Genomic DNA, 27,995 nt, shown 5'->3' with positions numbered 1-27,995 from the left:
AGGCAAACTCACAGTGACACAAAAAATAGAAAATAAAAATGGCTGTAGTAGCACATGCATGTCATCATAGCAGTTGAGAGGCTGAGGCAGGGGGATTGTAAGTTAAGGCCGTGCCTGGAGACATAGTTAGACCAAAATCCAACCCAACCAATCAACTAAACAAGCAACAACGAAGGTGCTTTTCTTATGCGCCTTTCCCCTTTACATAAACTGATGCCCTTATGTAGCGCTGCTGTGCGGGCTGCTTGCTCACACCGTTACCATTTGCAGCCTGTCCACTGGAGGCTCATGTTCTGGAGACTTGGTGCCCAGGATGGTGGTGTTGGGAATGATGAGGCCTTTAAGAGGTGAGGCCAAGTGGAAAGTCTTCAGGTCATTTGGGAGAGTGGCCCAGGAAGGGATAGAGTTGTGATTCCTCTTCTTGGCTACACCCTGCTGTTTGTTGTAGATTCATTCATGCTGGAGTCTCCTTTTGTGTGACCTCCAATACTATGAGTTAAACAAACTTACTTTCTTTAAAAACTTTTATAGTCCCATTTACGTGTTTGTGTGTGGTCCTATTCGCCACGGCACACGTGTGGAGGTTAGAGGACAATTGTGGGAGTTGCTTCTCTCCTTCCACCATGTAGGTCCTGGGGATCTGGCTTAGGTCATTGAATCTTGTGGCACGTTACTGGACCTACGTCTGTCTGTCTGTTTGTTTGTTTGTTTATTTATTTATTTATTTATTTATTTATTTATATAAATAAATTCAGCCAGCCATAGGTATTTTAGATAAAGACCATGACCAAAGGCAACTCGGGAAAGAAAGGGCTTATTTGGCCTTACAGGTTATAGTTCATCAAGGGAAAGACTAGGCAGGAACCCAGAGGCAGGACCCCAAACAGAAGCCATGAAGGAATTGCTGCTCACTGGCTTGCTCTCCATGCCTTGCTCAGCCTGCTTTCTTATACAACTCAGAACCACCTCAGAGGTGGAGGTGGCACGGCCAACAGTGGGCTGGGCCCTCTCAGATCAATCATTAATCAAGAAAAAAAAAAAAAAATCCCGCACACTTCCCTACAGGCCAATCAGATGGAGGCAAATTCTCAGTTGAGGTTCCTGATTCCCAGGGACTCTCGTTTTGTTTTTTTTTTTTTTTTTGTTTGTTTGGTTTTTTTTTTTTGTCAAGCTTATAGACAAAACAAAACAAAACAAAACACCAGCTAGCACATTCATTCATGCTGCCACACCTGGTCAGTTCTGCGCCAACACCCTCCAAAGTGTGTTGGAGGTTGGTCTGATGCGTGTTACTGGCTCTCAAGATCTGGTTACATCTATCCTTGTTTTGTAAACCTGCCTAAGACATACCTGATTGGTGTGTGTATACCTGGGCAGGGCAGAATGGATTAGGCATGGCTGAGGTTCCTGGGCTTGGAGAAGAGAGGAGAATCGAAGGAGGCAGACAGACAGGAAAAGAGGAGGAAAGAGGTTAGTGTGAGAGAGGAGGGAGGAGAGGAATGGGGAGGGGAATGGGAGGGGACCATGTGGGCTTAGAGGAAGGACTCCAGTAATGGCGTGGAAAGGCCCAGATGAAGAACACAAGCAAGTACCTTGGGATTATGGATGGAAGGTAGACCAGGTGAGGAGGATCAAGGTAGACGGCATTGGATGGGGGCCGGGAGATGGATGGAGAGACAGCGTAGGTAGAAATATCTGCCCAGCCCAAGGTAAGTAAGGCAATTATAAATATACCAGGTGCCTGTGTCTTATTGTTTGTGATAGAGGGAAAATACTGCTGCAGTAATTAAGAAAGAACAATATTTAGCCCATTTTAACTCATTATTATTTACAACAACAAGAGTGCCTTTGGACACAGAATAAGAATCTTTTTTTCTCCTGCACATAAAAGTAATCCTGCTCACATACCTATGTACTTAATCAGTTAACTTACACAGGGAAGTTTTATTGTCCCCAATTTACAGATGAACAGACCATGTTGTGGAGACATTAAGTAATTTACCCAAGTAATCAAAGCTAGTAATTAATTAGTAAGGTAGTGAATCAAACACAACTCAGTAATCTTGCCTCATGGGAGGCCTCTAGTGGTCACATCTCAAACTGCAGGCTTATTATTCCTTTTGAAGGAAAACAAAACAAAACAAACAAACAAACAAAAAAACCTTAGGAGTCTCTCTGCTGCCTTAATCAAGAAAGACTGGTTATCCCAGGCATGAGAAGGAAAGGGAGGGAGGGACAAGGCTCAGGATGTAGCAGACCTGAGACATCTTGAGGGAAGCTGAGGGATGTCTGACCATTTGTGTTTCTTGATGCAGATGCCTGGGAGCGTTTAATGTTTGTATTTCAATGGTGTGGTAGATCCTGCGCCTAAGAGCCAATTGCCACATTTCCAGACAATTTTATGGGTGGTTTGTTAATCACAGCTATCGGAGCATGGTGGCGCATGCCTACAGTTCCAGCACTGGGGCTCAGGCTCAGGCATCAGAGCTGGAGGTCAGCCTGGGTTCCTTAAAAAGACCTTGCCTCAGGGGGAAAAATAATGATGACTAGATGAACATGGTGCCACATGCCTTTAATCCCAGCACTCAGGAGGCCGAGGCAGGTGGAGCTCTGAGTTTGAGGCTAGCCGGGTCTACAGAGTGAGTTCCAGGACAGCCAGGGATTCACAGAGAAACCCTGCCTGAAGATAATGATGATGATGATGATGATGATGACAATAATATCACCAGGTACCTGACCTGTGCCAGGGGCTGTGCAAAGAGCCTTTTGCAAATACCTTTTGATCTTCCTCAAAACAACCCTATGAGAAAAATCACCAATATTGCTCCCATTTTTAAAGGTGACAAAACTGAGTTCCAGAGCTATTCAGAGTTCCCACATTATTTGGAAGCAAAATTACAGAGCCAAGGCTGGAAACTTAGTGTACCCTATCCCAAACCCCTTCCTCCATCTTTTTTTGAAACAAGGTCTCACTATGTAGGTGAGGCTGTCTTCAACCTTGTACCTCCTACCCTAGCCCCCCCGAGTTAACTGTGAGCTCCCATACTCTTAAGTTCTTTTCAGTGAGAAGACCCTCTGAACATGTCCTATTTTTTTTTCTTTTTCTTTTCTCTCTGTAGGACTAAATAACATAACTATGAGTCTTAAGTGTGGAAGCAGAAAATGGATGACGGACGGCAGGGTAGTGTTTATAAGGTGTTGGCTTATTTGTAGTCGTTCTGGGCTTGTTCTTACTTAGGCTCTGGGGTTGTCCTGGGCCGACTGTCTATCTCCGTTGGCTGGGGCCCTGCTTTTGACTGGGCACCGTCATTTGGGAGTATCTGATCTGGTGAATTCTTAGCATCGTGTCATAGTGTACAGAGCCAACGAGCTGCTGAGTGGCTTACCTTGACACTAAGCAGTTACAGACAGTTGTGAGCCACCATGTGGGTGCTGGGAATTGAACTAAGGCCCTCTGCAAGAGCAGCTCATGCCCTAAACAGCTGAGCCATCTCTCCAGCACCTCACTTTTTTTTTTTTTTAATTCCACAGCTCTGAATGGTTTCTATTTTGTCTTTCTTGAAGCTGGTGTGCTAGCAAGTTCTAGAGTTACCTTTTACCATTGGCTCATGTGCGCTCTATCTTCCTCCTTCTTTCTTCCCCGACTCCAGACCCCACTGCAGAGAGGTTCTGAGTAGTTCCTTAGGGGGAAAAAAAAATCATTTGCTCTGGGAGTCATGTTATTTAATCTCTACAACTGTGTGTATACGCTGGAGGTCAAGGGTGTAATACCATGTACTTACAGCAGGGGGAAGTAGAGTGTAGCAAATAAGTGGCTATGGCTGTAACTGGGTTTGAAACTGATTTCAACCCTTGATTCCTGTATGAATACAGGCCTTTTACAGTGAGAAAGTTTTACTATGAATCTTCCAATACACATATTATTATTTTTTAAATTTACACACGATTCCTGTCCTAATATTACACATGTATATATTATAGCATGTAGTAAAATGAAAAAAGATGAAATTCACCTTAACATTTTATCAACAACCAATTGCACGCATTAAAAATGCACAACCTAAGCCGGGCACAGTGGCACACACCTGCAGTCCCAGCATTCGGGGAGGCAGAGGCAGGTGGATCTCTGTGAGGTTGAGGCCAGCCTGGTCTACAAAGCGATTCTAGAACTGCCAAGGCTACACAGAGAAAACCTGTCTTGGGGGGAGGGGGAAGCAAAAAAAAAAAAAGTGCAACCTAGATTCTAGACTGGATATATGGCCACATTAAATTATATATATAAATATAAATTTTTTTTACACTTTATTCACTTTGTAACCCCCATAAGCCCCTCCCTCCTCCCCTCCCGGTCCCACCCTCCCTCCCCCTTCTTCACGCATGCCCCTCCCCAAGTCCACTGATAGGGGAGGTCCTCCTCTCCTTCCTTCTGATCTTAGTCTATCAGATCACATCAGGAGTGGCTGCATTGTCCTCTTCTGTGGCCTGATAAGGCTGCTCTCCCCTCAGGGGGAGGTGATCAAAGAGCAGGCCAATCAGATTGTGTCAGAGGCAGTCCCTCTTCCCATCACTATGTAACCCACTTAGACACTAAACTGCCATGGATTATATCTGCACAGGGGTTCTAGGTTATCCCCATGCCTGGTACCTGGTTGGAGTATGGGTCTCTGGGAAGACCCCTGTGTCCAAATCTTCTAGTTCTGTTGCTCTCCTTGTGGGGTTCCTGTCCTCTCCATAACCTACTATTTCCCACTTCTGACATAGGATTCCATGAAAAAATATGGAACGCTTCACCAATGTGCGTGCCGTCCTTGTGCAGGGGCCATGCTAATCTTCTCTGTATCGTTCCAATTTTAGCATATGTGCTGCCGAAGCGAGCACCACATTCAAATTTTTAATGTGGGCTTAGGTGCTCACACTTGTGCTGACTCGTCCATCTCTTCCGCTGTATGCATGTATGTATGTATGTATGCATGTATGTATGTATGCATGTATGTATGTATGTATGTATGCTTTTTTTTTTTTTTTTAGACAGGATTTCTTTGTGTGGCCCTGGCTGTCCTAGAACTCACTGTGTAGACCAGGCTGCCCTGGAACTCAGAGATCTGCCTGCCTCTGCCTCCTGAGTGTTGGGATCAAAGGCGTGCGGCACCACCGTCCAGCTATTCATTTTTCAAGACAAGGTCTTGCTAGGTAACCTAAGCCAGCCTTGGTTTCTCAGTGCTCTTTTCCTCTGCCTCCTGAGTGCTGGAATTCCAGGCACATGCCACCATGCCTGACTGAGAGCCTGGTTTTTGAGTTGGTAATGTGTTCAGACTCAGCCATACGAAAATGTATGAAATGGAAAAGCCCCTGCTGATGGCTGTCCGCATCTATCTAAGCTGTACTGTCCCTTCCCCTTGTCCAGGCCCCCACTTTAACAGAGGCTTCTTTCAGATTCAGTTCCGCATGTATGAAAACATAGATATTTTTTGTGCTCTCCCAGAGCTTAAGAAACACGCGCTGGCCCGCAGCTAGCTTTTCTCACTTGGTGTATCTTAGAGGTGTTTCTGTATCAAATTGCAGGAAGCACTTTTTCCCCAGCTTCATCATATTTCATTAGCCTAATAGGCGTTTGGGTGGGTTCCAGTCTTTTGCTGGAAGGACGATGCTGCTTCAGATGACCTTGCACACGTGTTCTTACGAGTCTGCAAGGGTTTCCTTAGGGCAAATTCTTAGAATTCCTGCGTGGGATCCAGGAGAGCACTCATCTACCATTTGGTGGCCCCGAGACTCCACAAGAGTGAGATGAAGTCACCCAGCCACCCAGCTGCAGTGCATGAACAAGACTTCCTGTCTCCCCAGGGTCTCCCCAACGGTTTTTATCCAACAGCCGAGGTCCTCCCAGTTTCAAAAATTTAAAAAAAAAAAGTCATCTTGGTGTAGCTTTAATTTGCGTTTCCCTTAATAAGATGGAGATTGAACGGTGTGCTTGGTTTTCAAACGTCTTGCCCTAGCTGGTGAGATGGCTCAGCCAATACAGGAGCTTCCGAGGGGCTGATGACCTAATTCAGTCTCTGGGCCCCACGTGGTGGAAGGACCGAACCAACCCGAGCCAACCTACACTTACACACTGTGTCACACAAGCACAGGTGTACGCACATGTGACTGTAAACAAAATTATTTTTAAGAAGGTCTTGCTCAGCTGGGTGGTGACGGCAGCAGTGGCAGCGGCCGAGGTGCACACTTTTAATCCCAGCACTCAGGAAGCAGAGGCAGGCAGATCTCTGTGAGTTCGAGGCCAGCCTGATGTACAGAGTGATTGCCAGGATAGCCAAGGCTTCATAAAGAAACGCTGCCTAAAAAAAAAAAAAAAAAAAAAAAAAAAAAGCCTTGCTAATTGTGATAACTTTAAAAATTATCTAAATTCTCAAGGTGTGAACATGCCCAGTGTAGCAGCAGATGGAGTTTTCTTTCTTTCTTTTTGTTTTGTTTTCTGAGACAGGGATTCCCAGTGTAGCCCTGGCTTTCCTGGAACTCACTCTGTAGACCAGGCTGGCCTCGAACTCACAGAGATTTGCCTGCCTCTGCCTCCTGAGTGCTGAAATTAAAGACGTGTGTCACCCAGCCACAGATGGAGTTTTCTAGACCTTTCCATGAGATGGAGATGTTGCCACTGTCTAGGTTCTATCTCCTGGGGTTACATGTACAGGCTACCAAGGTCATGGCTCCAAATCTGCATTGGCTTGTGCACATACAAGCCAATGCTTAATCTCTGCTCAGATGTGTTGTGTGGCCCTGGATGACTTTTGTTGCACTTAGTTGTTTTAATTGCACGTTGAGTTAGGAGCCTGATTTCCCATGTGAGTGTGGCCCATTGTCCTGGAAAGAGGGCGCTTCCCTTGGAACGTTTAAGTTTTGTCGAAATAGCCTTTTTATTACCTATTGTCTATGGCCTCTCATGCTGCGAGGGCAGAGCTGGGAGGGCACTGTGCAGCTGCGGTGTTCACTGCCCGCCCTTCACAGCAGAGCCTCACAGAGTCGTCCTCCCTGGAAAGGATCTCCCTTCCCTTCGTTTCTTTCTTTCCCCTTCTCTCCTCTCCCCATCCCTCCGTTCTTGTTCTTTTCCTTCTACTTTCTTTTTTCCTCTTTTCCCATGACTCTTCTTTCTCTCCCCCTCTCCTCTACTCCCCTCCCCTCTTTTGCTCCTTTCCTCTATCCTCCCCTCCCCTCCTCTCCCTTCTGTTCCTCTCCTTCCCTTCCCTTTCCCTCTTCTCTGTTTCTCTCCTCTCTCCTTTTCTTCCCTCCCCTCCTTTCTGCTTTTTTCCTCTTTTCTTTCTCCCTCCCCTCCCTTTTCCCTCTCCTCCTCTCTGCCTCTCTCCTCTTCCCCTCCCCTCCTCTCCTCTCCCCTTCCCTCTGCTCCTGTCCTCTCTCCTCCCCTCCTTTCTGCTTCTTTCTTAGCTTCTTTCTCCCCTCCCCTCCCTTTTCCCTTCCCTTCTCTCTGCTTCTCTCCTCTCTTCTTCCCCCCTCTCTCTTACTCTCCTATCTCCTCCCCTCTTCTCTCTCTCTCTCTCTCTCTCTCTTTGACAGATTTTCATTATTGTATTTCAGGCTAGCTTCAAACTTGTGATGCTCTTGCCTCAGCCAACCCTTCTTAGTGCTGGAATTATAGATGGGCTTGTGAAAAAGAAAATCAAGTTTCATTTGTGTATACGCACACACACACACACACACACATTTTGAAATACAGACAGTAGATTTGTGTTTGGGGTAGAGACAGTGTTCTTTGAATGGATTCCTGTGTGGGCCCCTTGCCCCCTGCGGACAGAACAAAGTCCTGTTCATGAAAATTGTGCCGCCACTGTACTCTCCAGGCATGTGGATGGGCTGCCTTGTCTCCTAATGCAAGCTAGTAATTTTCATTAGGACAGAAAGACCCAGAGAAAGGGCTTCCTAAACTTTTGTTCTAGGTGAGTACTGTGGATGGCGAAATCCTTTTTTTTTTTTTTTCAAGACAGGGTTTTTCTGTATAGCCCTGGCTGTCCTGGAACTCACTCTATAGACCAGGCTGGCCTCAACCTTACAGAGATCTGCTTACTTTAGCCTCGTGAGTGCAGAGATTAAAGGCATGCACCACCACAGCCAGGCTGTTTTTTGAGTTTGTTTGTTTGTTTATTTATTTATTTAGTTTTTGAGACAGAATCTCCTTGTGTGGCTCAGGCTGGCCTCAAATTCATAGTCCTCCTGCCTCTGTCCGGATTGTTGGAACATCAGGTATGTGCCACAAATGCCTGGCTTGGGGGTTACCTTTCTGGGCCCCCTCCCCTTTTTGTCCCCTTCCCCTAGACACTCTCTCATCCCCTGGCAGGTCAGGACCGCCACATTCACTTTCTCCTAGCATTCTCTTCTCATCTGTGCTGTAACTACGTAAGAGACAGGTGTCCTAGTCTCTGGAACATGAAGATACGGTTCCTCACGTGGCCAAAGGGACCTTGGAAGTCAAGGAGGTAAGGTTTACAGGACTGGGGGTGGGGGGGTTAGCATCCTCTCTGTGAGTCTAACTGAACCTGTGGATCCTTGTGAAGAGAGGCAGGCCCAGTACAGCCGGACATGTGAGGCTGGAGGGCTGGGTTGGGACAATATGGGTGCTGGCTCTGAGGGTGGAAGGGGCAACAGGCTGGGAAATGTGGGCAACCTCTTGAAGCTGAAGCAAACATGGAGGTAAGGTTCTTCTGTAGAGCCAGAAGGCACACAGGCCTGCCAGCCCCTTGACCTGTGAGCCCCAGTACAAAGTAATAGATTTGCGCTGTGAAGAACAGCCATGAATTCTGCAGTGACTGCCTTCTTAATGGAGAACGTTATTTCTGTGTATGTATGCATGTCTGTGTGAGTGATTGCCTCCTGTGCTCCTGTGGGCAGGTGCCTGTGGAGGTCAGATGAGGGCATTGACCTCCTGCTGCTGGAGTTACAGGCAGATGTGAGCCACCTGATGTGAGCTCTGGGAAACAACTCCAGACCTCTGCGAGAGCAGCACGTGCTCTTTACCAGAGGTGGCGCCGGTCTGAGCCACCTCTCCAACCCCCAATTCTGGGACGAGTTGTTAAAGAGGACGCGGGAGATGAACACCCTCTGCAAAGTGATTACTTGTATGTTTCACTTCTCTCTCTCCTCAAACCATCCATGACTTCCTGTTTCACTCTGAGTGAAAATGAAAGCCCTCAGAGGGGCTTACAAGCTCTTTTCCTTTTGGGGGCTCTCTGCTCTCAACTCATCGGAGACCCTTCCTTATCCATTCCTTTCAATGTCTCCTAAATTCCTAATATTCCTATAGACAGCCCAGGGAGGTCTTTGCACACGGGCTTCAGGACCTTTGCACATGGAACATTTTCTGTTTGGCCTGAAGTGCTTTTGGATAATTGTACCCCTAGATTCCTCACACCCTAGTCTTTGCTCAGATATCACCTAACTGAAGCCTGTCCTAACTTCTCTGTTAAAACTTCAATCCTCCTCCGTCTTTCTATTTGCTTTATTTTTCCCTCCTTCATATCTGCTATCTCAGTCTAGCATCCTGTATAACAGTGTATGTATTGTCTGTATATGCCCTTCAGAACCAGTGTGAGGGTTTGGGTTGGGGCACTGCCATTCAAGCTCTTCTCCTCCCCCCACCCCCAGAGGACAGTATGTGATTGCCACACACTGCCCCGCCCCCACCAAGTCCTCCGGTCTCTCTCTCTACCCCCTTTCTTCTTCCTTTCCCTCCATTTTCTCTCTCTGTCTTTTACTCTTTAACTATAGACCCCGTGTTGGATTTCAGACTTTCTGTCAATTGTCACCGTCTCTGGATCCTTTTTGATGGAGCCTGTAGCACCTAGCATTTTTAAAATTTTATTCTAGACATGTGCTTGCTTACATGTATGCATGTGTCTGTGTCGCATGAGCTCCTTGCATGTGGACACATATGAGGGACTAGAGGCTGTCTGCCTCCATTGCTTCTCCACCTTGGAGGCAGGATTTCTCCTTGAACCTGGAACTTGCCAAATCCGGCTAGGCCATCCAGCTCCAGAGATCTGCTTGTCTCTACCTCCCTTGTGACTTTTACCCTGGAGCTGGGGGTTCAAGCTCAGGTCCTCAGACTTGTATAGCAAGCGCTTTACCAACCCAGACATCTCCCCAGCATCCCGTAGTTTTTAAGTACCAGGAGACTCTCATGTGCACTTCCTTGCTCTTGATGTGTGGGGTTTTTTTTTTTTTTTTTTTTTTTTTTGCATGAGTGTGAAGCAGCCTCTGCACTTGATGTTAGCCAAGAGGCCAAGAAGCATTGGCAGTCTCTGCAAATGAGCTGACAAAGGAGGTCTGTTGGGAGCAGCTTCTAGAAAAGAACCATTCTGCTAGGAGGGTAGCCCTACTATTTGTTTTCGTGAACAATTCCGTAAGAGCCACAGGAGAGGGGTAAAGTGGCTGCTCCTGGAATGAAGAGTTAAAAATAGGATGGAGGGGCATGTCTGCAGACTTTTCACGGTTCGCATTAATTTAACTACGCAACATAATTTAACCGTGTGACATACATACCAGACACACAGGCTTTAGACAGTGTCTTGCTATGTAACCCAAGCTGGCCTTGAACGTGCGGGTGCTTCTGTCTCAGTCTCTTTGAGTGTTAGCACTGCAGGTGTGTGCCACCATGCCTGCCTGTCTTATGTTCGTGTGTGTGTGTGTGTGTGTGTGTGTGTGTGTGTGTGTGTGTGGTGGTGGTAGTTGTGCATGAATATGTGTGTGTAGAGGTCAGAGAAAGGTTTCAGCAATCTTCCTGTCTCACCCCGTCCCCTGACCCAAACACACTGCAAAGGTTCCAGGTGCGTGGGAAATCAGGCCTGACTGTTTATATGAGTGCTGGCATCTAAACACAGCTTTTTTTTTTTTTTTTTTTTTTTTTTTTTAGTTGCTCAGCAAGAACTCATCATCACTAAGCTATCTCCCCAGCCTCCGCCTGGCCCCACTGTAACCATCCCTGCAGCTTACTGAACACTCCTGGATTTGAGGATGGTCAAGTCACAGCAAGAGACATCTTTGGGGTAAACGGGGCTCCTCCCAAACTGCCCCTCTTGCGTCTTGCATAACCCAGTTCCCAGTTCCTGCCTGGTCTGGTGCTCCCTGCTAGGAGACAAGGGAGCTCTGAGTGTAAACATTGCTTTATCACTGGGTCGCTCTGTTGACATCTGTTGTTTAGTCTGTTCAGCATCCTTTCCCCTTCTGCTAAAAAAAAAAAAAAAAACCCGTTGCTTTCAGGAACTGCCTCTCCCTATCATGGTGGCCTGTGGGTCACAAGACCGGTGTCATCTCCGCTTCAAGGTGAGTGAGACCACAGCTGGGCTGTGCAGGGGTTGGTGGGTTCTTTTTCAGGGTGTGTTTGGATGTCAGGAACTGTGATTTGGATGTTTCCTCAGCGCTTGTGCATTTAGTCTCCAGGGCAACAGCGTTGGGGCGGGGCCTCAAGGGAGCCGATTTCCCTCAGGAGTGTTCTGTCCTCTTGGATGGAGGACTTAGCTGTTAGGAGTAGGCTTTCGAGCAGGCTTGACATAAAAGCAGTGCGCTCTCCCTTCCCATGCATGCTTTCTTTCTCCTTTCCCTCTCCCTCTCATTAATGTATCCCCCTGCCCTCCAACTCGTCACTTGTCTTTCTGCCATGGAATGGCACAGCAAGAAAGCGAGAGGGCCCTTTCCACAGGCCAGTGCCACACTCCAGGCCACTCCCAACCTCTAGAACTGCAAGCTGAGTACATTTCTGTTGTTTATACTACAGTCCCCGACCGGTTGTACCCTGTGTTAGCCACACAAAGCGGGACCAGGACACCAGGAGATCAAGGAAATTCTGACTTGATGAGTCGAGGAGCAGTTCAGTGCAGAGAAACGGTAGCTGTGAGAGTGAGGAACGTCAAGGGAGGAACTGGTGGCATCTGCTGACATGGTTGGGAGGCCTGGATCAGGCCGCATCTGACACTTGCTCCCTTAGATTTCCCTTAGGCTTCAGTGAAATCTGCTCTTTTTTTCTTCATCTAGGTTCAGGTTGGCTCCTGCCACCGGAAGCCGGAAATCTCACTGGGAGCCGCTGGTATGGCTTATTGGTTTTCAAGAGCGCTTGGGCTGTGATATGGAGGTGTACTGGGGAGGTGAGGGGGCAAGAGGGAGAGAGGGATATAGACTCGTTAGCCCGATGTAGATGGCTGACAGGCATTCTGTGTGGGAGCCATCCCCGGTGCTCTAAATGTTTGTATCTCCCCTCGCCCGGTCTGCAGCCTAATCTGGTGTGAATGTTAGCAGGAGGTCGGGTCTTTGTGGGGTAATGAGCTGTTCAAACCACCTGTGGCTATGATTAGTTGTAGATTTCCATCAACGTGACAAAAACAACTGAGATAAATCAAGTTAAGGCAGGAAAAAAAGTCCATTTGGGCTCATGCTCTCCAAGGTTTCAGTTCCATGGGCTGGCGGCAAGGCATCACCTCAGGGTTGGGAGCCTGTGGCAGATCAAAACCATTCACCTCATTATGGGGAGCTGAAAGACAGACTGGCTTGGCATCTCCATACCCCTCCCAGGGGCACACCTCAATGACCTAACTTACTATCTTTAGGCCCCGCTTCTCAAAGCCTCCGTGACCACTCAGGAGCACCAAGCCTCCATCAGATGACCTTTGGAGGCCACCAAAGCTAGCATCAGTGTCCTTATAAAGAGGCCCCCTCCCAGCCCAGTGGCTCATGTCTTCGACCGTGGTGCTTAGGAGGCAGAGATCTCTGTGAGTTCCAGGCCAGCCTGGTCTACATAGCAAGTTCCAGGACAGCTGGGGTGCATCGTGAGATCTCGCCTGCAAAAAGGGAAGGGGTGCAGGGGAAGCCATCATTGTTCCCACTGGTCTTCCTTCTGAAGGTGTCTGTGGCCTTAGCAGAGAGACTCTTCTCCTTCCCCAGTGAGCCACCTTCCTTAAGTATCAGCAGAGAGATGGCTCACTCCTGGTGAAGCCCGTTGTTTCCTTTGCCGTCCACCAGGCCCCGAGGCACTCAAGCCAGTACACTTGACAGGGCTCCCCGCTTATACCAAAATTCTAGTTTTCCTGCTGAAACCCAAAGAAAAAGCGTTGTGGCAGTTCCCGAGCACACATCTGTAGAGAAAGCCACCTCTCGTGAGAACCCACTTTCACGTGGCCAGTGGCACCAAGACTGGTGTTAGTGTGTGAAAGGCGAGATGGGTATTTTTCAGTCTTTGTCTGAAAAAGCGTTCCAGGGGTGGATGCAGAGAATACGTGAAGCCACTCCCCTCACTGAGTGGCTTACAACTATCTGTAACTCCAGTTCCTCGAGAGCCAACACTCCCTTATAAGCTCTTGAAGGCGCTGGCATGCGAGCGTGCGTGCGCGCGCGTGTGTGTGCGTACACACACACACACACACACACACACACACACACACAAAATTAATTTAAGCCAGGTCGAACATGCCTTTAATGCCAGCACTCAGAGGCAGGGACAGGCAGATCTCTGAGTTCCAGGCTAGCCTTGTCCACATAATGGTTCTAGAACAACCAGGACTACATAGTGAGACCCTGCATCAAAAACCAACCTAGTCCTTCCCCCACTAAATACACATATGGTACTGGAAAGGACTACAATGCTGTAGTTTGAGATACACGAATTAAAGGTTTTGTCCCCGCTGGTGGGAGGTGGCAGAGCCGATAAGGCTCTGTGGAAGGAAGTCAGATTATTGTGGGAATTCATTAGGGATGCTATGATCCCAGCCCCTGGCACTCTTCATTTCCCTTCTAGCTTGAGAGGAAGTTTTCCTATGCTGTGTTTTTGGCCATGCTTGTCACCAGGGCCATGGGCCAGAGCCAGGGTGGGTAGCACAGAGCTATAAGGCAGTGTTTGGGAGCAGACACAGGGAGACTGAACTGAAGACCAGCCCTTGCTGCAAAGCAAGACTGTGCCCCCACTAAACCCAAACAGCCCACACCAAACCGAAGGAAGAAACTGACCCCAAATAAAACCTTCCTTCTTCTAAAGTTGAGTTTTAACCGTATTTTATCAAAGTGATAGAAAGTGACTGGCACACTGTGATTATCCATATTTGAGCCATCAAATACAATTTATGGGTATCATGTTGACTCTTAATAGCTGTCTATTTACTTTTTTTGGTACAGGGTGGCCATGAACTTGATCCTTTTGGTATAAAATCCCTGTAAGGTGACTCTTGCTCACTTTCCGAGTTTGTGTGTGTGTGTGTGTGTGTTTGTGTGTGTGTGTGTATGTGCGCGCGCGCGCGCCTGTGGAGGCCAGAAGAGGTTGCTGCATCTCCTGGAACTGGAGTTACAAGCTGGCGAGATGTCTGATATGGGTGCTGAGCCCAGGCTGTCTGTGAGAACAGTGAAGTGCTCTGACCTTTGAGCTGTCAGTCCAGCACCTTATGGATCATTTCCGGGTCACATCTTCTGTCAGTTTCCCCTGTTAGATTGCATTACCTTGCACAGCCACTGAATATGTACACCAGTGTTGTATTTTAACTACAGATGTGCTACAATAGGTATCGTGCACAGATAGCATACAGGGCCTTAAAGTTTTCTCTGATTTCTATTCTGTTTCTTATTTAGAAAGTTTCTTTTTCAAGACTTGCAGAATATAGCCAATTTCTTCTGTCTTTATATAGTATCATTTTGCATTTAAATCTTTTATTTATTTTGTCTAAAAAGTTAGGGGCGCATTTTAATTTTTTCCCCCCACGAAGACAGATGTCCTAAAACGTGTGTTATTTTCTCCACTGATTTTAAAAAGTATTTATTTTATAGGTGTAAATATTTAACCTGCATGTATGTATGTGTGCCTGCTGCTTGTGGAAAGAAGCCACTGGATCCCCTGGAACTGGAGCTAGAGATGGATCCAAACCACCCTGTGAGGGCTGGGAATCAAACCCAGATCCTCCAGAAGGACAGCCAGTGCTCTGGACTACTGACCATCTCTCCAGCTCTACTGTTTAAAAATGTTACTTTAAAATCGCTTGACAAATTATCATATACATTTGTATCTGGCCTTCTTGTCTTTTTCTTTTAAAGACGTTTATTTATTATTTTATGTGTACGGGTACATACAGCTTGCATGTCTGTGCGTGACGTGTGTGCCTGGTGCCTGAGGAGGCCAGAGGAGGGAGTCAGATCTCTTTTGTGGATGTTGGGAAACAAACCTGGGTTCTCTGTAAGAGCAGCTGGAGCTCTTCACCTCTTGTGTCTGCTTTTCCTGTCTGCCCCCACGTCAACTCTAGACAACTCTAACTTTTTCTAGTACATCTCAGAATCCATGAGCCATGAGCCATGTGCTCAAGCCACATGCCTTGAGCAGAGGCAGATGGAGCTCAGTGTTAGAGGCCAGCCTGGTCTACAGAATGAGTTCCAGGACAGCCAGGGCTACACAGTGAGACCCTGTCTTGAAAACAAAACAAACACATAACAACAACTACGAATCCATATGAGCAGGTTTATCTTTAGTTCCCTTACTTTCAGAGTTTTTCTGGTGATTATTACTAAACAGCTGTATTGCAGTATACTTTATGTACCGTACAACTTCTCCATTTAAGGTGTTAACTCAATAGAGATCAATTGGTTCACAGTTGTGCTAAAATGTCCCTTTTAGCATATTTCTACCAGAGAGACTTCTTTCTGTAGTAGGTGGTGCATTGGTCAAAGGACGGAGAATAAGTGACTATGGAGTCTCCCTCCAACGCTTAGGCAACATCTTGACAAGGGGATGGGAAGAAGAGAAGAGCCAGGGGGCTGAAAGGAGTGCTGTGCGTCAGTGTCTTTTGACGTGTCACAGCCAATATGTCCCTGAAGTCACTGTAACTGTAGTTACCTCACAAGATTAGGCCCCTCTCCATTTCACCATGCATGGGCCCACAAGGCCCCACCCTTCACTGAGGGACTATGGGTAATTAATGGATGCTGGGAAAGGGGTGCCGATTTCTTTGGTGGTGTAGCCATAGCTAAGTTTCCCGTGTTCTGGTAAATAACCCTCACCCTTATACTTATGCAAGCAACTCTAACTAAATTTGGCAGGACACACACACACACGGAAAGACTTCAAAGCAGGAGGAGACTGGCTGGGCAGAAGGGGTTCAGTGTGACAGGGAAAGGAATGAGAGATGGCCCTGCGTGCTCCAAGAAAGCCGAGCAAACCACGGAGGGGAATGAGAGGGGTGGGGTGGCGTAGGGGATGGTCAAAATTCAGTGTTTTCACGTATGAAATTGTCAAAGAACAGTTTTAAAAGATCATCCGGGAAATAAATAAAACTTTTGAAATGAAAAACAGAAGTAGACGGGCGGTGGTGTGCACATCTTTAGTCCCAGCACTCAGGGAGGCAGGGGCAGGCGGATCTCTGTGAGTTCCTGGTCTACAGAGCGAGTCCAGGCCAGTCAAGGCTACACAAAGAAACCCTCTCTCATAAAACCAACCAAACAACCAAACAACCAAGCAAACAAACAAAACTATAGGAATCCAAAAGTCTGGAACAAATGTCCACGCTCCTCTTGGGTTTCTGTTGTTGTGATACAGAACATGGCCCACATCAGCTTGAGGAGGAAAGGGTTTATTTCATCTTATGCTTCCAGGTTCCACACCATCCCAGAGGGAAGTCAGGACAGGCACTTAAGGCAGGAACCTGAAGGCAGGAACTAAAGGAGAGGCCATGGAGGGACGATGCTTACCGGCTTGGTCCTCATGGCTTGCTCCCCATCCTCCTCTGACCTTCACGTACACGCAATGGCCCCACACTAAATAAGTAAATGGCAAATGTGGTAAACATGCAGTGTTTGCTTGTCTGCGCTTGGTGTGTCTTGTCAAGCATAATGATTCTCAGTTCCACCCACTTTCCTGCAAATGTCGTGATATTGTTTTTTCTTCTGGCTGAATAGAATTCCACTGTATATAAACGCACCACATTTTCTTCATCCTCACGAGGTGACGGACACCTAAGCTGGCTCCCCTATTGCCTTATGTGAACTGTGCACCAGTAAAATACGGATGTGCAAGCATCTCTGTGATGAGCTGATTGAGGACTCCTCTAGGAAAAAAATTCCCCGGGAGGGGGAGAGTTGGGTCACGTGGCACCATGGACCGGTGAGACTCCATTTTTTTGATTCTTTTGTGTATATGCATGGGAGAGGATTGTTAGACTGCATGATGGCTTTTACTTACTGAGAAATCTCAAAGTAGTCGTCCATGATGACTGCACCATTTCAGCTTCCATGAGCAAAGTGCGGGGTCTCTGATTTCTCCACCTTCTCACTAGACTTGTGATTTTCCTTTGTTTCTGTTGGTCTTAATTCCGGTCATTCCAGGGAAGGTGACATAATATCTCGATGTGGCTTGACTCTTCACCCCCTGGTGGCCAGTTACGTTGAGAATCTCTTTCTGCATTTATCTGGACATTTATACACGTTCTTTAAAGAAAGTTCTATTCCAGTCCTCTGTCCATTTTGTTTTTAAGTTGGTAAGAGTCTTATGTTTTCCTGAGTATTTTTGAACGTTTGTTTTTCTAACTGGAACTTCGTCAAGCATGGCTGGACACTTAAGAAAATTATACTTGTATGTATGTATGTATCAGGGCACTATATACATGCAGATATCAGAGAAATATTTCCAGGAGAAATATTTCCAGTTCTTTCCTTTTACCATGTGGCTCCTGGTGATAAAACACAGGTCTTCAGGCTTGGCAGCAAGAACCATCTTGCTTGCCAAAGTTAGTAACCTTTATGGAGCTTTAAAAAAGTATCAGCAGAGGATGTAACTCAGTGGTAGAGCATTTGCACACACACAGGGCAATAACGCATACACATGCTTGTACACACACACACACACACACACCTCACTGAAGCAAGTCTAATAGGTTCTTCAGAAGAATTCCCTAAACAACCAAACAGATGGCATGTGTACTGTGGAGTTGGTGTAACCCCCATTTGCATGCATGAAGCAGGAGTGGCTCCTGGCACTGGGTTCGCCCGGCACTTGGGGATGATTGTGCATATAGGCTTATCGTTAACTCGAGTGACTTGAGCACAGCACTGACTCAGAGAGCAAGGCTGGAGACCCCTTTCTGACCCTGCTGGGGGTCACTGCTGCCCCAACATCAGGGACGCATTCCTTCCTGGGTTCAGCCTAACTCCCAGCGCTGGCCTGGAACATTGCTGGGCTTTGTGGGAGAGGAGGTAGCTTCCCACACTCTTCAGTCCTTGGGGGGCATCTGAAAGGGAATCAAGCATCTTTCTGTCAGTGATTTAGTCTGAAAGAGAAGCAAGCATTTTTAGATCAATATTTTCAAGTCTCTTCGGAGTTAAGCCTCTGTCTCAGGCCAGAAACTAATAGACTCTTTCTTCCTCCCAAATGGATATGAACTTGAGCCTTTGTAATAAAATTCCTGCACCTTCTCCCTCTGAAAATATGTATATATGTGAATATGGTGATAGTGGATACCCAGGGTATTCTTTTTTTTTTTTTTTTTTTTTTTTTTTTTTCAGAATTGAGGATTGAACCCAGGGCCACACAGTTGCTAAGTAGCACTCTCTTATTTCAGAGCTACAGCGGCCACTCTGCTTTTACTTTACAAAAATAAAAATCAAATAAAGTATGCACATACATCTGTGTACACCTGTACGTGTGTGCGTGTGTATGTGTGCTTGCATGTGCTTGTATGCACTCAAGCCTGTGCATGCGTGTTACAGGCACATGTGTCCATGCTTAGCAATTTTTTGTGAATGTTAGGGATTAGAACTCAGGTCCCCACTTTTGCACTGCAAATAAGAGTACTTGCTCACTGGGCCACCTCTCCAGCCCCCTGCTTTTAAATCTTGGAACAGTGTCTAAGTTGCCCAGCCAGCCTGGAACCCACTCTGTTAAAAGATCAAGCCTTGAACTCTTAACCCCCCACCCCCCGCCCCAGCCTCCTGAGTGGCTGGAATGACAGGCCTGCCACACCAGGCTAGGTTGGGTCTGTGGCTTTATGAGTAGAACAGGAGAGCACCGAGTGGGGATGCTCTGTTGGACTTGTCATGTGATGCCCTGGACTATGTAGGACTCTGCAGAGACCTCATCATCAAGGACACTCTAGATGAAGCCACCTGATCTTCCACTTCCCAGTCAAGAGCTGAATGACCCCTTTGTCCTTTCTTTTTTCTTTCATATATATATATATATATATATATATATATATATATATACATAGATATATAAATATATATATTTGGTCTTTTGAGATAGGATTTCTCTGTGTAACAGCTGCCTGGCTGTCCTTGAACTCACTCTGTAGACCGGGGTGTCCTTGAACTCACAAAGATCCGCCTGCCTCTGCTTCCCAAGTGCTGGGGTTAAAACTGTCTGGCTCCTTTTATATTTTTTGAGTCAGGAGCTCACTCTGTTGTCCAAGCTGGCTCAGAACTCACAATGTAGCTCAGGATAGCTCCTAACTCTGGATAGTGTTCTCATGCCTATTTTCCATGTGCTGGGGCTCCAGGTATGCACCTGCAGCCAGACTCTTGGCTGCTTTATTGGGTTCTTTTTCCTACCTCCCTACACCACCCCTATCCCTTCCGCCCCACTCAACAATGCGTAGGAGAGAAAGAAGGTTAGAGGGGGAAAGGGCCATTGATATAGTTAAACTACTTCCTGCTGATTAGGGGCATCAAGTTCCTTGGGGTGAGTTTGATATTCGTTGTTAGAATATCTTCAATCAGCAATCCAGCAACCAGCAACACATCAACCAAGAGCAGCAGGGGCAGCAGCAGCCACAGGGGGAGCAGCAGCCATCGCCTCTCTTGGGTCTCTGGCTTTACATACTCTCTGAAGAGTTCCCAGAATCCCAAATGTAAAATATCTTCAGCTGGTGGCAAAATCATTTCCCCTGCTAGAACATGAGACAAATCATAGTCAGCTGCTGTGGACAATCAGAAGCAGCCCCATATCCCACACCTGGGATTAAAACAGAACGTATTCCCATAACATTTTTGTGTTTTTAAAGAAAAAAAAAATTCACACTACATGCACAACTTCATCCATTAATTAACTAATTAACTAATAACTTATCTTTGGGACTAGGTTCTCACTATGTACATGGTTGGCTTGGAACTTCATGTATAAAACAGGCTGGCTGTGAACTCACAGAGATCTACCTGTCTCTGCTAGGATTAGGGGTGCGTGACACCCCACCTACATTTGTCCTTTTTTTTTAAAAAATCATTTTACATTTTTGATGTGTGTGGGTGTTTTGCCTGCAGGCACCACAAGCATGCCTAGGTTGCCCCAAGGCGAGGAGAAGGCACTGGGCCCCTGATGACTAAAGCTACAGAGAGCTGTGAACCATGGTGCTGGGAATGGAACATGGGCCTTCCGGCTGAGCCATCTCTGCAGCCCTAAACCCTTTCTCTTCGTAAATGACTCAGTCTGTGGTGCTCCCTTACAGCTGTAGAAGGACTCAAGAGTAGCCACTTACTCATGCCTAGTTTCCTGCCTCAGCCTCTTAAGGGAGCTCGAGGGAGTAGTTCCGAGCCTTTTGTTTCAGCTGCCCCAAGTACTGGAGCCCGGACTTCCCCAGTATCACCCCCTCCTGCCCAGGGGCACATCACCATTCCTCCACCCCCTCCCTGCCCCCCTTCCAGTCCCCAGAAGAATGTCTTCGTCCAGCCCAGTGGGACATGAACAAGAATTGAGTGAGCATCATTTGGCCGTCGAGGAGGTGGGCTTGTGTCTAGGGCAGGTTGGGAGAAAAAAAATAAAATAAAATAACTGGCTCGCACAGGAGCGAGGAAGGCGGGGCCCTGGTGTCTCCCAGCCTCAGGCGACCTCAATCTCAGGGCTGAAACGACCGGTTGTTCTCAGCCTTCCCCTCTGACCTGCTACCCCGGGCATTGTTTTCTGTTCTCCCGGGTTGTAGGTGGCAGGCGAAGAACGCCCGGGTTCTGGCTGCTCTCCAGGCCCGTGACCTTCGGCCCCGGGGCCACTGGGCGGCCGTGCCTCCTGGCCGGGTGGAGAGGACGCCTGGTTCCCCAGGCTGCTCGCCTCCTCCTGGGGCTCTGCCATGGGCTCGCGCAGCTCCCACGCCGCGCTCATTCCGGACGTGGACCTCATTCGCAGGGAGACTGGCTGTGAGTGTCCGGGTTGGGGTGGAGGGGGGGCAGCCCAGCAGCCCGTGGGCGGGCACAGGAGAGGTCTAGAGTAGTGTAGGGGGTCCCCAGAATGGAGGCTGATTGTCCCAGACAGCAGAGACTTAATAGGGCTTGGGGTCCGGGAATTCGCGCATCTGGAGCTGGGAAACCGGGACCCAGGCGAACCGGGATCGCAGGTTCGAGGCGGCTCGGGGTGATGGACCAGATTCACTTAGGCGTCCTCGAGCTCGGATGGAGGCTGCAGGGGGCTGACTTCGATGCCCGGGCTCTGGGAATGTCCTGGGTTCTCCAACCCAGTGTTTCCTCGAGTCAAGCTCCCTCCTGCCTGGAGGACCCCGCACCTGGTCCTGCACGGCTGACGACTCCCCCTCCCTGTATCCCTACCGGGCAGCCTCTTCCGTATGACTGAAGCCTCGCTGAGGTGGGGCCTGGGGGAGAGGGAGGTGGAGGACCCCGTCACATCGGTGTATGGAAGGGGAGGATATAGATGAGAATAGCCCTGTCGCTTCCCTGCCCGCGTGCCCTGGGCCGGGGGGGGGGGGTTTGCAGCGCACCCCCAATGCACACAGGATCTGGCGGTAAGGACGTGGAAGTTTTGTTGGCTCACCCCGCCCCGCCTCCTTCTCTCCCGCAGTCTCCCAAGCCAGCCTGCTCCGCCTCTACCACCGCTTCCAGGCCCTGGACAAGGAGGAAAAGGGCTTCTTGAGGTGAGCAGAACAGATGCAAGACCCTTTGCCTCTGTTTTTCTGGCCCCACCCCTCTCCCTGACGCCCCCCTCCACTTCTCGCCTTTGCCTCCCTCCTTTGTCTTCACAGCCGCCGGGACCTCCAGCAGATCGGGGAGCTGGCTGTGAACCCTCTGGGAGATCGCATTATAGACAGCTTCTTCCCCAACAAGTGAGTCCGTTGCCTGGGCTGCCTGGCCAAGGGGAGCCGGACGCGGGTGGGAAGCGAGCTACAGGTGTTGGCAGTCTGGGTGACCACTGTCCCTCTCCATTCCTGTCCCCTACAGGAGTCAGAGGCTGGACTTCGCCGGCTTTGCCAGGGTCCTGGCTTATTTTCGACCTATAAATGAGGAAGATGCAACAATCCGAGACCCCAAGCAACCTGAACCCCTAAACAGCAGAATGAACAAACTGCGCTGTGAGTGAGTGTGTGTGTGAGACCTGCTCAAGTGAGACCCCCCAACCCCAGATTTACCCACACCAGAGAGAGGCCCAGGAGCCTCTCATTCCCTTGTGAGCCTGATGAGGATTTAAAATTAGCTCAGGGAGCCTCACCTTCCTAGTCCCTTCTCTTGCCCCAGTTGCATTTCAGCTCTACGATCTGGATCGGGATGGGAAGATCTCCAGGAATGAGATGCTACAGGTCAGAAGAACTCGGGGTGCATCAGACGTGGTGTGGGCGGGGCAGGCGGCGGGATAGTTAAATGGAGGAAGGGGCTGGGGGCCTGGGGTTGCAGATGATGGGGGTTAGGTTAAGACACGGGGATGGATGGGGTTGGGTGTGGGTTAGTTAGGAGAAAGGGTGGGAAAAAGCAGGTATGAGATTGGGATTAGGGCCTCTTGAGTGAACATCTGCTAACACCCGGAGACATTTGGTTTGGTTACGAGACATCACACAACTGGTGTTTATTGGAGAATGTCGCTGTACACACCAAAACACCTAGGACAGCCTTCTACACCAAGGAGTTATCTAGGTCCAAATGTCAGTAGTGCCACGACTTGGGGGGTGGGGAGCTGATGAAGTTAGAGTGTAGGGTGAGGGGGGGTGGAGTGAGGATGGATGGCAATCAGGTCGGAAGGTTTAGGTGCAGGTGAGCAGTGTTGGAGGGTGAGACAGAGAATCATATGGAACAGTGAAATAGTGTGTGTGTGTGTGTGTGTGTGTATGTGTGGTGTTTGCTAGAGGCTACAGGGGAAATTGAGTTTGATGGTAAAGAGTAAGAAAAGCGAGGTGGGCCAGGGCTGGGGCTGGTGGAGCCCTCTCTGACTGCCTCTTGTCTCGTCTCCCAGGTACTCCGACTGATGGTCGGGGTCCAGGTGACAGATGAGCAGTTGGAGAGCATCACAGACCGCACAGTGCAGGAAGCGGATGAAGATGGTGACGGGGCTGTGTCCTTCCTGGAGTTCACCAAGGTTAGGAGGAGTTGAGGTCAGGTGCTTTTAGGATAGAAGGGCCTGGGAAATACAATTCACTGGAGAATGGGCAAGGCCTGAGGGATTCTGGGAGATGCTAGGACTCCAGGGGAGGAGGTGAGAGGCCTAGGGTTGAGATTTCAGCCTCCTGACTTGACCTTACCCATCTCTCCCCAGTCCTTAGAGAAGATGAACATCGAGCAGAAAATGAGCATCCGGATCCTGAAGTGACCCCTGTGCCTTTGGCTCATGTGGGATCTCATAAGCTATATTTTGCTATGAAACTTTGTTTAGAACCAGGAAAGGAGTTGGAGGGCTGTGTGCTGAAGTCTCATTTGGTCTCAGATTTGTGAGACCAGGCAGTGATTTGCCTGTAAGTGGCTGAAACCCAATCCAAGTGATATGAGTAAAAACCTAAATAAAATAAAATAAAATAAGTTGCATGGCGCATGTAATTAGACAGCCCAGAGGTTTAGGCACAGCTGGAGCCAAGGACAAAAATAATGTCATCAGGACTGAGTTTTCTCACCCGTGTTTCTCAGCTCAGCTACCTTCTTGCATTCTTTCCTTGTGGTAGAATGGGCCACCAGCACCCCAGATCACATCCTCACAGCCCACTAACCCAGAGGGAAGAGACGTCTTACTCCGAGAAGGCCAACCAAGCAGCATCATTGACTCAGCTGGGGTCTTTTCTCTATCTCCAGGGAAATGGAGCGTTCTAGTTGGTTATGCCTGTGTCACATAATAATTCTGAAACCTTGAAGTCAGGCCTGAAGACTTAGGATGGAGTGAGAGGCGGAAGATGAAGTAATGATATCTGAAAAGTGTGCGTGCATGCATGTACACATGTCCTATGCCCGTGCTGGTTTTGTTCAGGCAACATGAACGACACATCTTACTGCTTGGTTGAGCAAACTGAGGGAACCTTGAAAGGTGGCCTCTAGAATGGGTTTTTCTCTGACCCCCAGGATGAAAGATAATGCGATGGGGTTGGTAGTGACGGGGGGGGGGGGGGAGGAAGATGTACAAATAACAAACCATACATACTTTCCAAAAGTGTGTAGTTACTCCAAGTTCTGTGAAATGATTCTGTTGTATTCATGGTAAGATTCTCAAACGTTGACAGACGGCAGAATAGAATATAAAATCACACTGAGGCAGATTAGAAAGACAGGAGAAAGACTGAAGAGACATGAGAAGATTGGCTGAAGTCTCTCAAAAACTGAGCCAAGAGTTGTAGCAATGAGCTCGCGTGTGTGTGCGTGTGCGTGTGTGTGTGTGTGTGTGTATGTGCACATGCACTCGCAGTGGAATTCTCCTGTTCAGAGATTATTGCTTTTATATAGAGATATTTCAAACAACGATGTTAAAATAGGGGCTAGAAATATAGAGCAACCAGTAAGAGCACTCACCACTCTTTCGGAGGACCCAGGTTCAGTTCCTAGCACCCACGCTGGAGGGCTCAGAACAGCCTGTTACTCAAGTTTCAGGAAATCTAATGCCCTCTTCCGGCCTTCACAGGTTCTGCATATGTGTTATACAGACAGACAAGCGGCCACAAACACACATAAATAAAAAAAAAATTAAAAAGTTAAAATAGCAACAAAATATGCTTAAGACCTGAGCCTGTGTGACCTTCCATTATCATCATACTCTTTCCCAGAAGCCCCCTGGGAGACTGTAAACCTTTGCTCATGGTAATTACATGCCAACTGTATAACTTCCTGTATAACTCCTGGAACTTAAGGTTTTTACTCGATCATCTGTAACCCTATCCCATGTACCTCAGGAGCCACCCTATGATCTCATTTAAATGCCTTGTAAACCTTTTATGACGTACCTTTCGAGTCACCAAAGTGGCTGTGATAGAGAGGCCTACTCAAGCACACACCCACTTCTGCCTGATTACCCTTACCCTGAATGACTCCTCAGGACTCTGATACATCCTCCCACCTCCTGCTTAAACCTGTGGGTTTTTGTTTTGGTTGTGTGTGTGTGTGTTTTAATCTCTTCCAAAGGGGCTAGAACAACGGCTCAGTGACTAAGAGCGTGTGCTTCTCTTGCAGAGGATCTGGGTTCAGTTCCCAACACCGACAGCGTGGCTCACAGCAACTTGTAACCCCACTTTCAGAGGATCCCACACTCTGGCAGCCAGCACGGGCGCAAAGCACGCATGTGATGAATTCATAAACAGGCAGGAACTCACTCATACAGATAAAGGAAATAAACCTTAAAAAAAAAAAATCTCTTCCCCAAACTCCAATTCTGCTTTGTATTGGCGTATTCTGAAATTCCTCCCTGTAGGAAAGCCACTTAAAATGTATATATTTGAATTTCAAAGGAAATTACCTGTCCTAGAAATGAAAAAAAAAAAAAAACAAAACAAAACAAACAAACAAACAAAAAAACCCCCATCAGTTGAGAGAGGTTTTTCCAGAGGAAAGTGGAAGGGCACTGGAACTGTCTCAGGTATTCCCCTGGCGTGGCTGAGAGAAGTGTGGCTGCTCTGGAATTACCCAGAAGAACCTAAGTGCACAGCCTGAAGAGGAGATCTCCAATCCTCCTGCCTCAACTTCTTTTGTATTAGATTACAGGCCTTTGTCAGTTCTTAAGAGGCGACAGTCTCGTCCACAGTGAGGACTATAAAATTAGCATGATTTAGTTAAAGTGCGTTAGAGGTTCAGACTCTGCAAGCTACTTAAGGAAAGGAGAGTTTATTGGGCCTCACAGCTTGAGGGTGTAGTTCATCACGGTGGGGGTGTCATGGGGCTGGGAGCCTGAGGCAGCTGCTCACACTGAATCTGCAGTCAGGGAGCAGGGAGAGATGAATTTTGTGTTCAGCTTGTTTTCTATTGTTTTGTTCATTGGGGGTGGGGATGAGTGAGGGGGAGTCTTCGAATCTCAGTTAACCTAATGTAGATAACCGATGACAGGTATGCCCAGAGATTTGTTTCCCTAGTGATTCCAAATCCCATCAGCCAAGACTAGCCATTTAAGCCCATTAAGCCTGTGTTTGGTCCTGAGTTCTTTACCTACCTGCTGGACCATTTGTGCCAGAGCGGAAGAGGGCTGGTGCCCTGCAGGAATGCTGGGTTGCTGGGTTGTCTTCCCCCAGCCCTGCTTTATCTCAGCAAAGGCCCTCAGGCATATCTGGAAGGTTGGACTCTGGCCTGGATCAATTAGAATGCCTTCAGCTGTTAACTGGCCTATGAGAAGTTTGGAAAACTGAGAGGGAAGTCCAAAGGTGGCCTAGGCAAAGGAGTGTCCCAAAGCCTTGAGGGCATCACCAGAAATGAGCCTTGCCACTTCTCAGCTCTGAGAGCTTGTGTTGGTTTCATTGCCGAAGCAGCAACCTCAGTGGATGGGACAGCTCCTGCCCCAGCTCTCGCTGGCTCCCACTGTAATTTTATTTCCCTGTGGAAACTGTGCTGTTGTTATTAGAGGGCAGCACTAACTCTGCTCCATGTGGTTCTGTCTTTGGAGCAGACTCACCATACCAACTCGTGGTAAAGGAAAGAACAGAAGACCTCAGGAAACACTGGCTTTTTAGACCATGCTTGGTCACACAGGACCCCTGCCAAGTTGGCCAAAACTTAGCAGAGTAAAGCAGCTACCATTTTGTTATACTTAAGAAATTGTGGATTTGGGGATGTGACAGGTGTCTTAGTTACTGTTCTGTTGCTGTGAGGAGACACCATGACCAAGGTGACCTATAACAGAAAGCATTTAACGAGGGGGGGGGGCTTACTTACAGACTCAGAGGGTGAGTCCATGATCTTCACAACGGGATGGTGACAGGTGGGTAGGCACAGTTCTGGAGCAGGAGCTGGGAGCTTACCTCTGAGCCACAAGTAGGAGACAAGGAGAGTGAGACTTGCTGTGTGGACTTCTGAAAACTCAAAGCCCACCCCCAGTGACACACCTCCTCCAACAAGGCCGAACCTCGTAATCCCTCCTACTCTGCTGGGAACCGAACACTCAAATATATGAACGTATGGGGTCCATTCTCATTCAAACCATCACAGAAGGGCTCGGGTGAGCCTCTGCTCCACCTGGCTTTGCTCGTGGTCACTGTATATTCAGCTGGCAGATAGTCTACTCTGGAGGGGCTCAACCAGCAGTTCTCAAGTTATGGATCATGGCCCCTTGGGCCAGGACAAATGACCCTTTTACAGGGGTCACCTAAGACCGTCAGAAAACCCAGATATTTACATTTAGATTCATAACAGTAGAGAATGACAGTTATGAGGTAGCAATGACAAATAATTGTATGCTTTTGGGTGACTACAACATGAGGAACTGTAAGAAAAAAAGGCCACAGCATTGGGAAGGCTGAGAACTGCTGGTCTAGACATACCCAGTCCTGGGTATTTCATTACAGCAACAGAAAATAGAACACTGCCCACGGCTACAGATGGGAATGTACAATGTTTCAGGGAAGGGAGGTAGGTATCTTAATTAAGTGACCTATTTACTTGCTAATGTGTATATGAATGTGGGCTTGGTACAAATAAATCAATGAGACAAAAATAATATATGTGTATAACCTATACCCTAGACCTGCAAATCACCGTAACAATGGAATAGCAAATGGCTTAGAAAAAAGTGTATGTGTCCGTGTGATGCTTAATTCTGATGGTCAACTGGATTGGTTCAGAACCACCACGGAAGCGGATCTCTGGGCATACCTTGAGACATT

The 27,995-nt window shown here is 47.9% G+C and overlaps 1 protein-coding gene and 1 non-coding gene across 3 annotated transcripts; one reads left to right on the top strand and one right to left on the bottom strand.

The window, feature by feature from the left end:
- Positions 1–4,771: 4,771 nt before the first annotated feature.
- LOC129691564 (U6 spliceosomal RNA) lies at positions 4,772–4,878 on the bottom strand. The gene has a single exon (XR_008722494.1). It is a non-coding gene; the product is annotated as a U6 spliceosomal RNA (small nuclear RNA).
- A 6,387-nt stretch (positions 4,879–11,265) lies between these two features.
- Positions 11,266–23,733, top strand: Chp2 (calcineurin like EF-hand protein 2). Of its 2 annotated transcripts, XM_055627304.1 has the most exons (7): positions 20,980–21,138; positions 21,794–21,866; positions 21,975–22,055; positions 22,171–22,301; positions 22,465–22,526; positions 23,174–23,296; positions 23,474–23,733. In XM_055627304.1, the coding sequence occupies exons 1-7, from the start codon at positions 21,072–21,074 to the stop codon at positions 23,525–23,527; spliced, it is 591 nt and encodes a 196-aa protein (XP_055483279.1). In that variant the 5' UTR covers positions 20,980–21,071; the 3' UTR covers positions 23,528–23,733. The 2 variants fall into 2 exon arrangements, with proteins under 2 accessions (XP_055483280.1, XP_055483279.1); XM_055627305.1 differs by lacking the exons at positions 22,465–22,526; positions 23,174–23,296; positions 23,474–23,733 and adding exons at positions 11,266–11,325; positions 12,034–12,085 and having other exon boundaries at positions 20,928–21,138.
- Positions 23,734–27,995: the final 4,262 nt, after the last annotated feature.

This window comes from Psammomys obesus, unplaced genomic scaffold (genome assembly GCF_907164565.1).
Source record: "Psammomys obesus unplaced genomic scaffold, mPsaObe1.curated_primary_1811, whole genome shotgun sequence".
NCBI classification, from domain to species: domain Eukaryota; kingdom Metazoa; phylum Chordata; class Mammalia; order Rodentia; family Muridae; genus Psammomys; species Psammomys obesus.
Note: the sequence above shows the minus strand (reverse complement) of the source record. Positions and strands in the feature narration are given on the sequence as shown.

What these genes read in the sequence shown, in the direction of transcription:
- Chp2 (XM_055627304.1), top strand. Translation starts at nt 21,072, where the DNA reads ATGGGCTCGCGCAGCTCCCACGCCGCGCTCATTCCGGACGTGGACCTC. An exon ending in GAGGAAAAGGGCTTCTTGAG is followed by an intron (nt 21,867 to 21,974) that starts GTGAGCAGAACA and finishes TTGTCTTCACAG; the next exon opens with CCGCCGGGACCTCCAGCAGA. An exon ending in GACAGCTTCTTCCCCAACAA is followed by an intron (nt 22,056 to 22,170) that starts GTGAGTCCGTTG and finishes TGTCCCCTACAG; the next exon opens with GAGTCAGAGGCTGGACTTCG.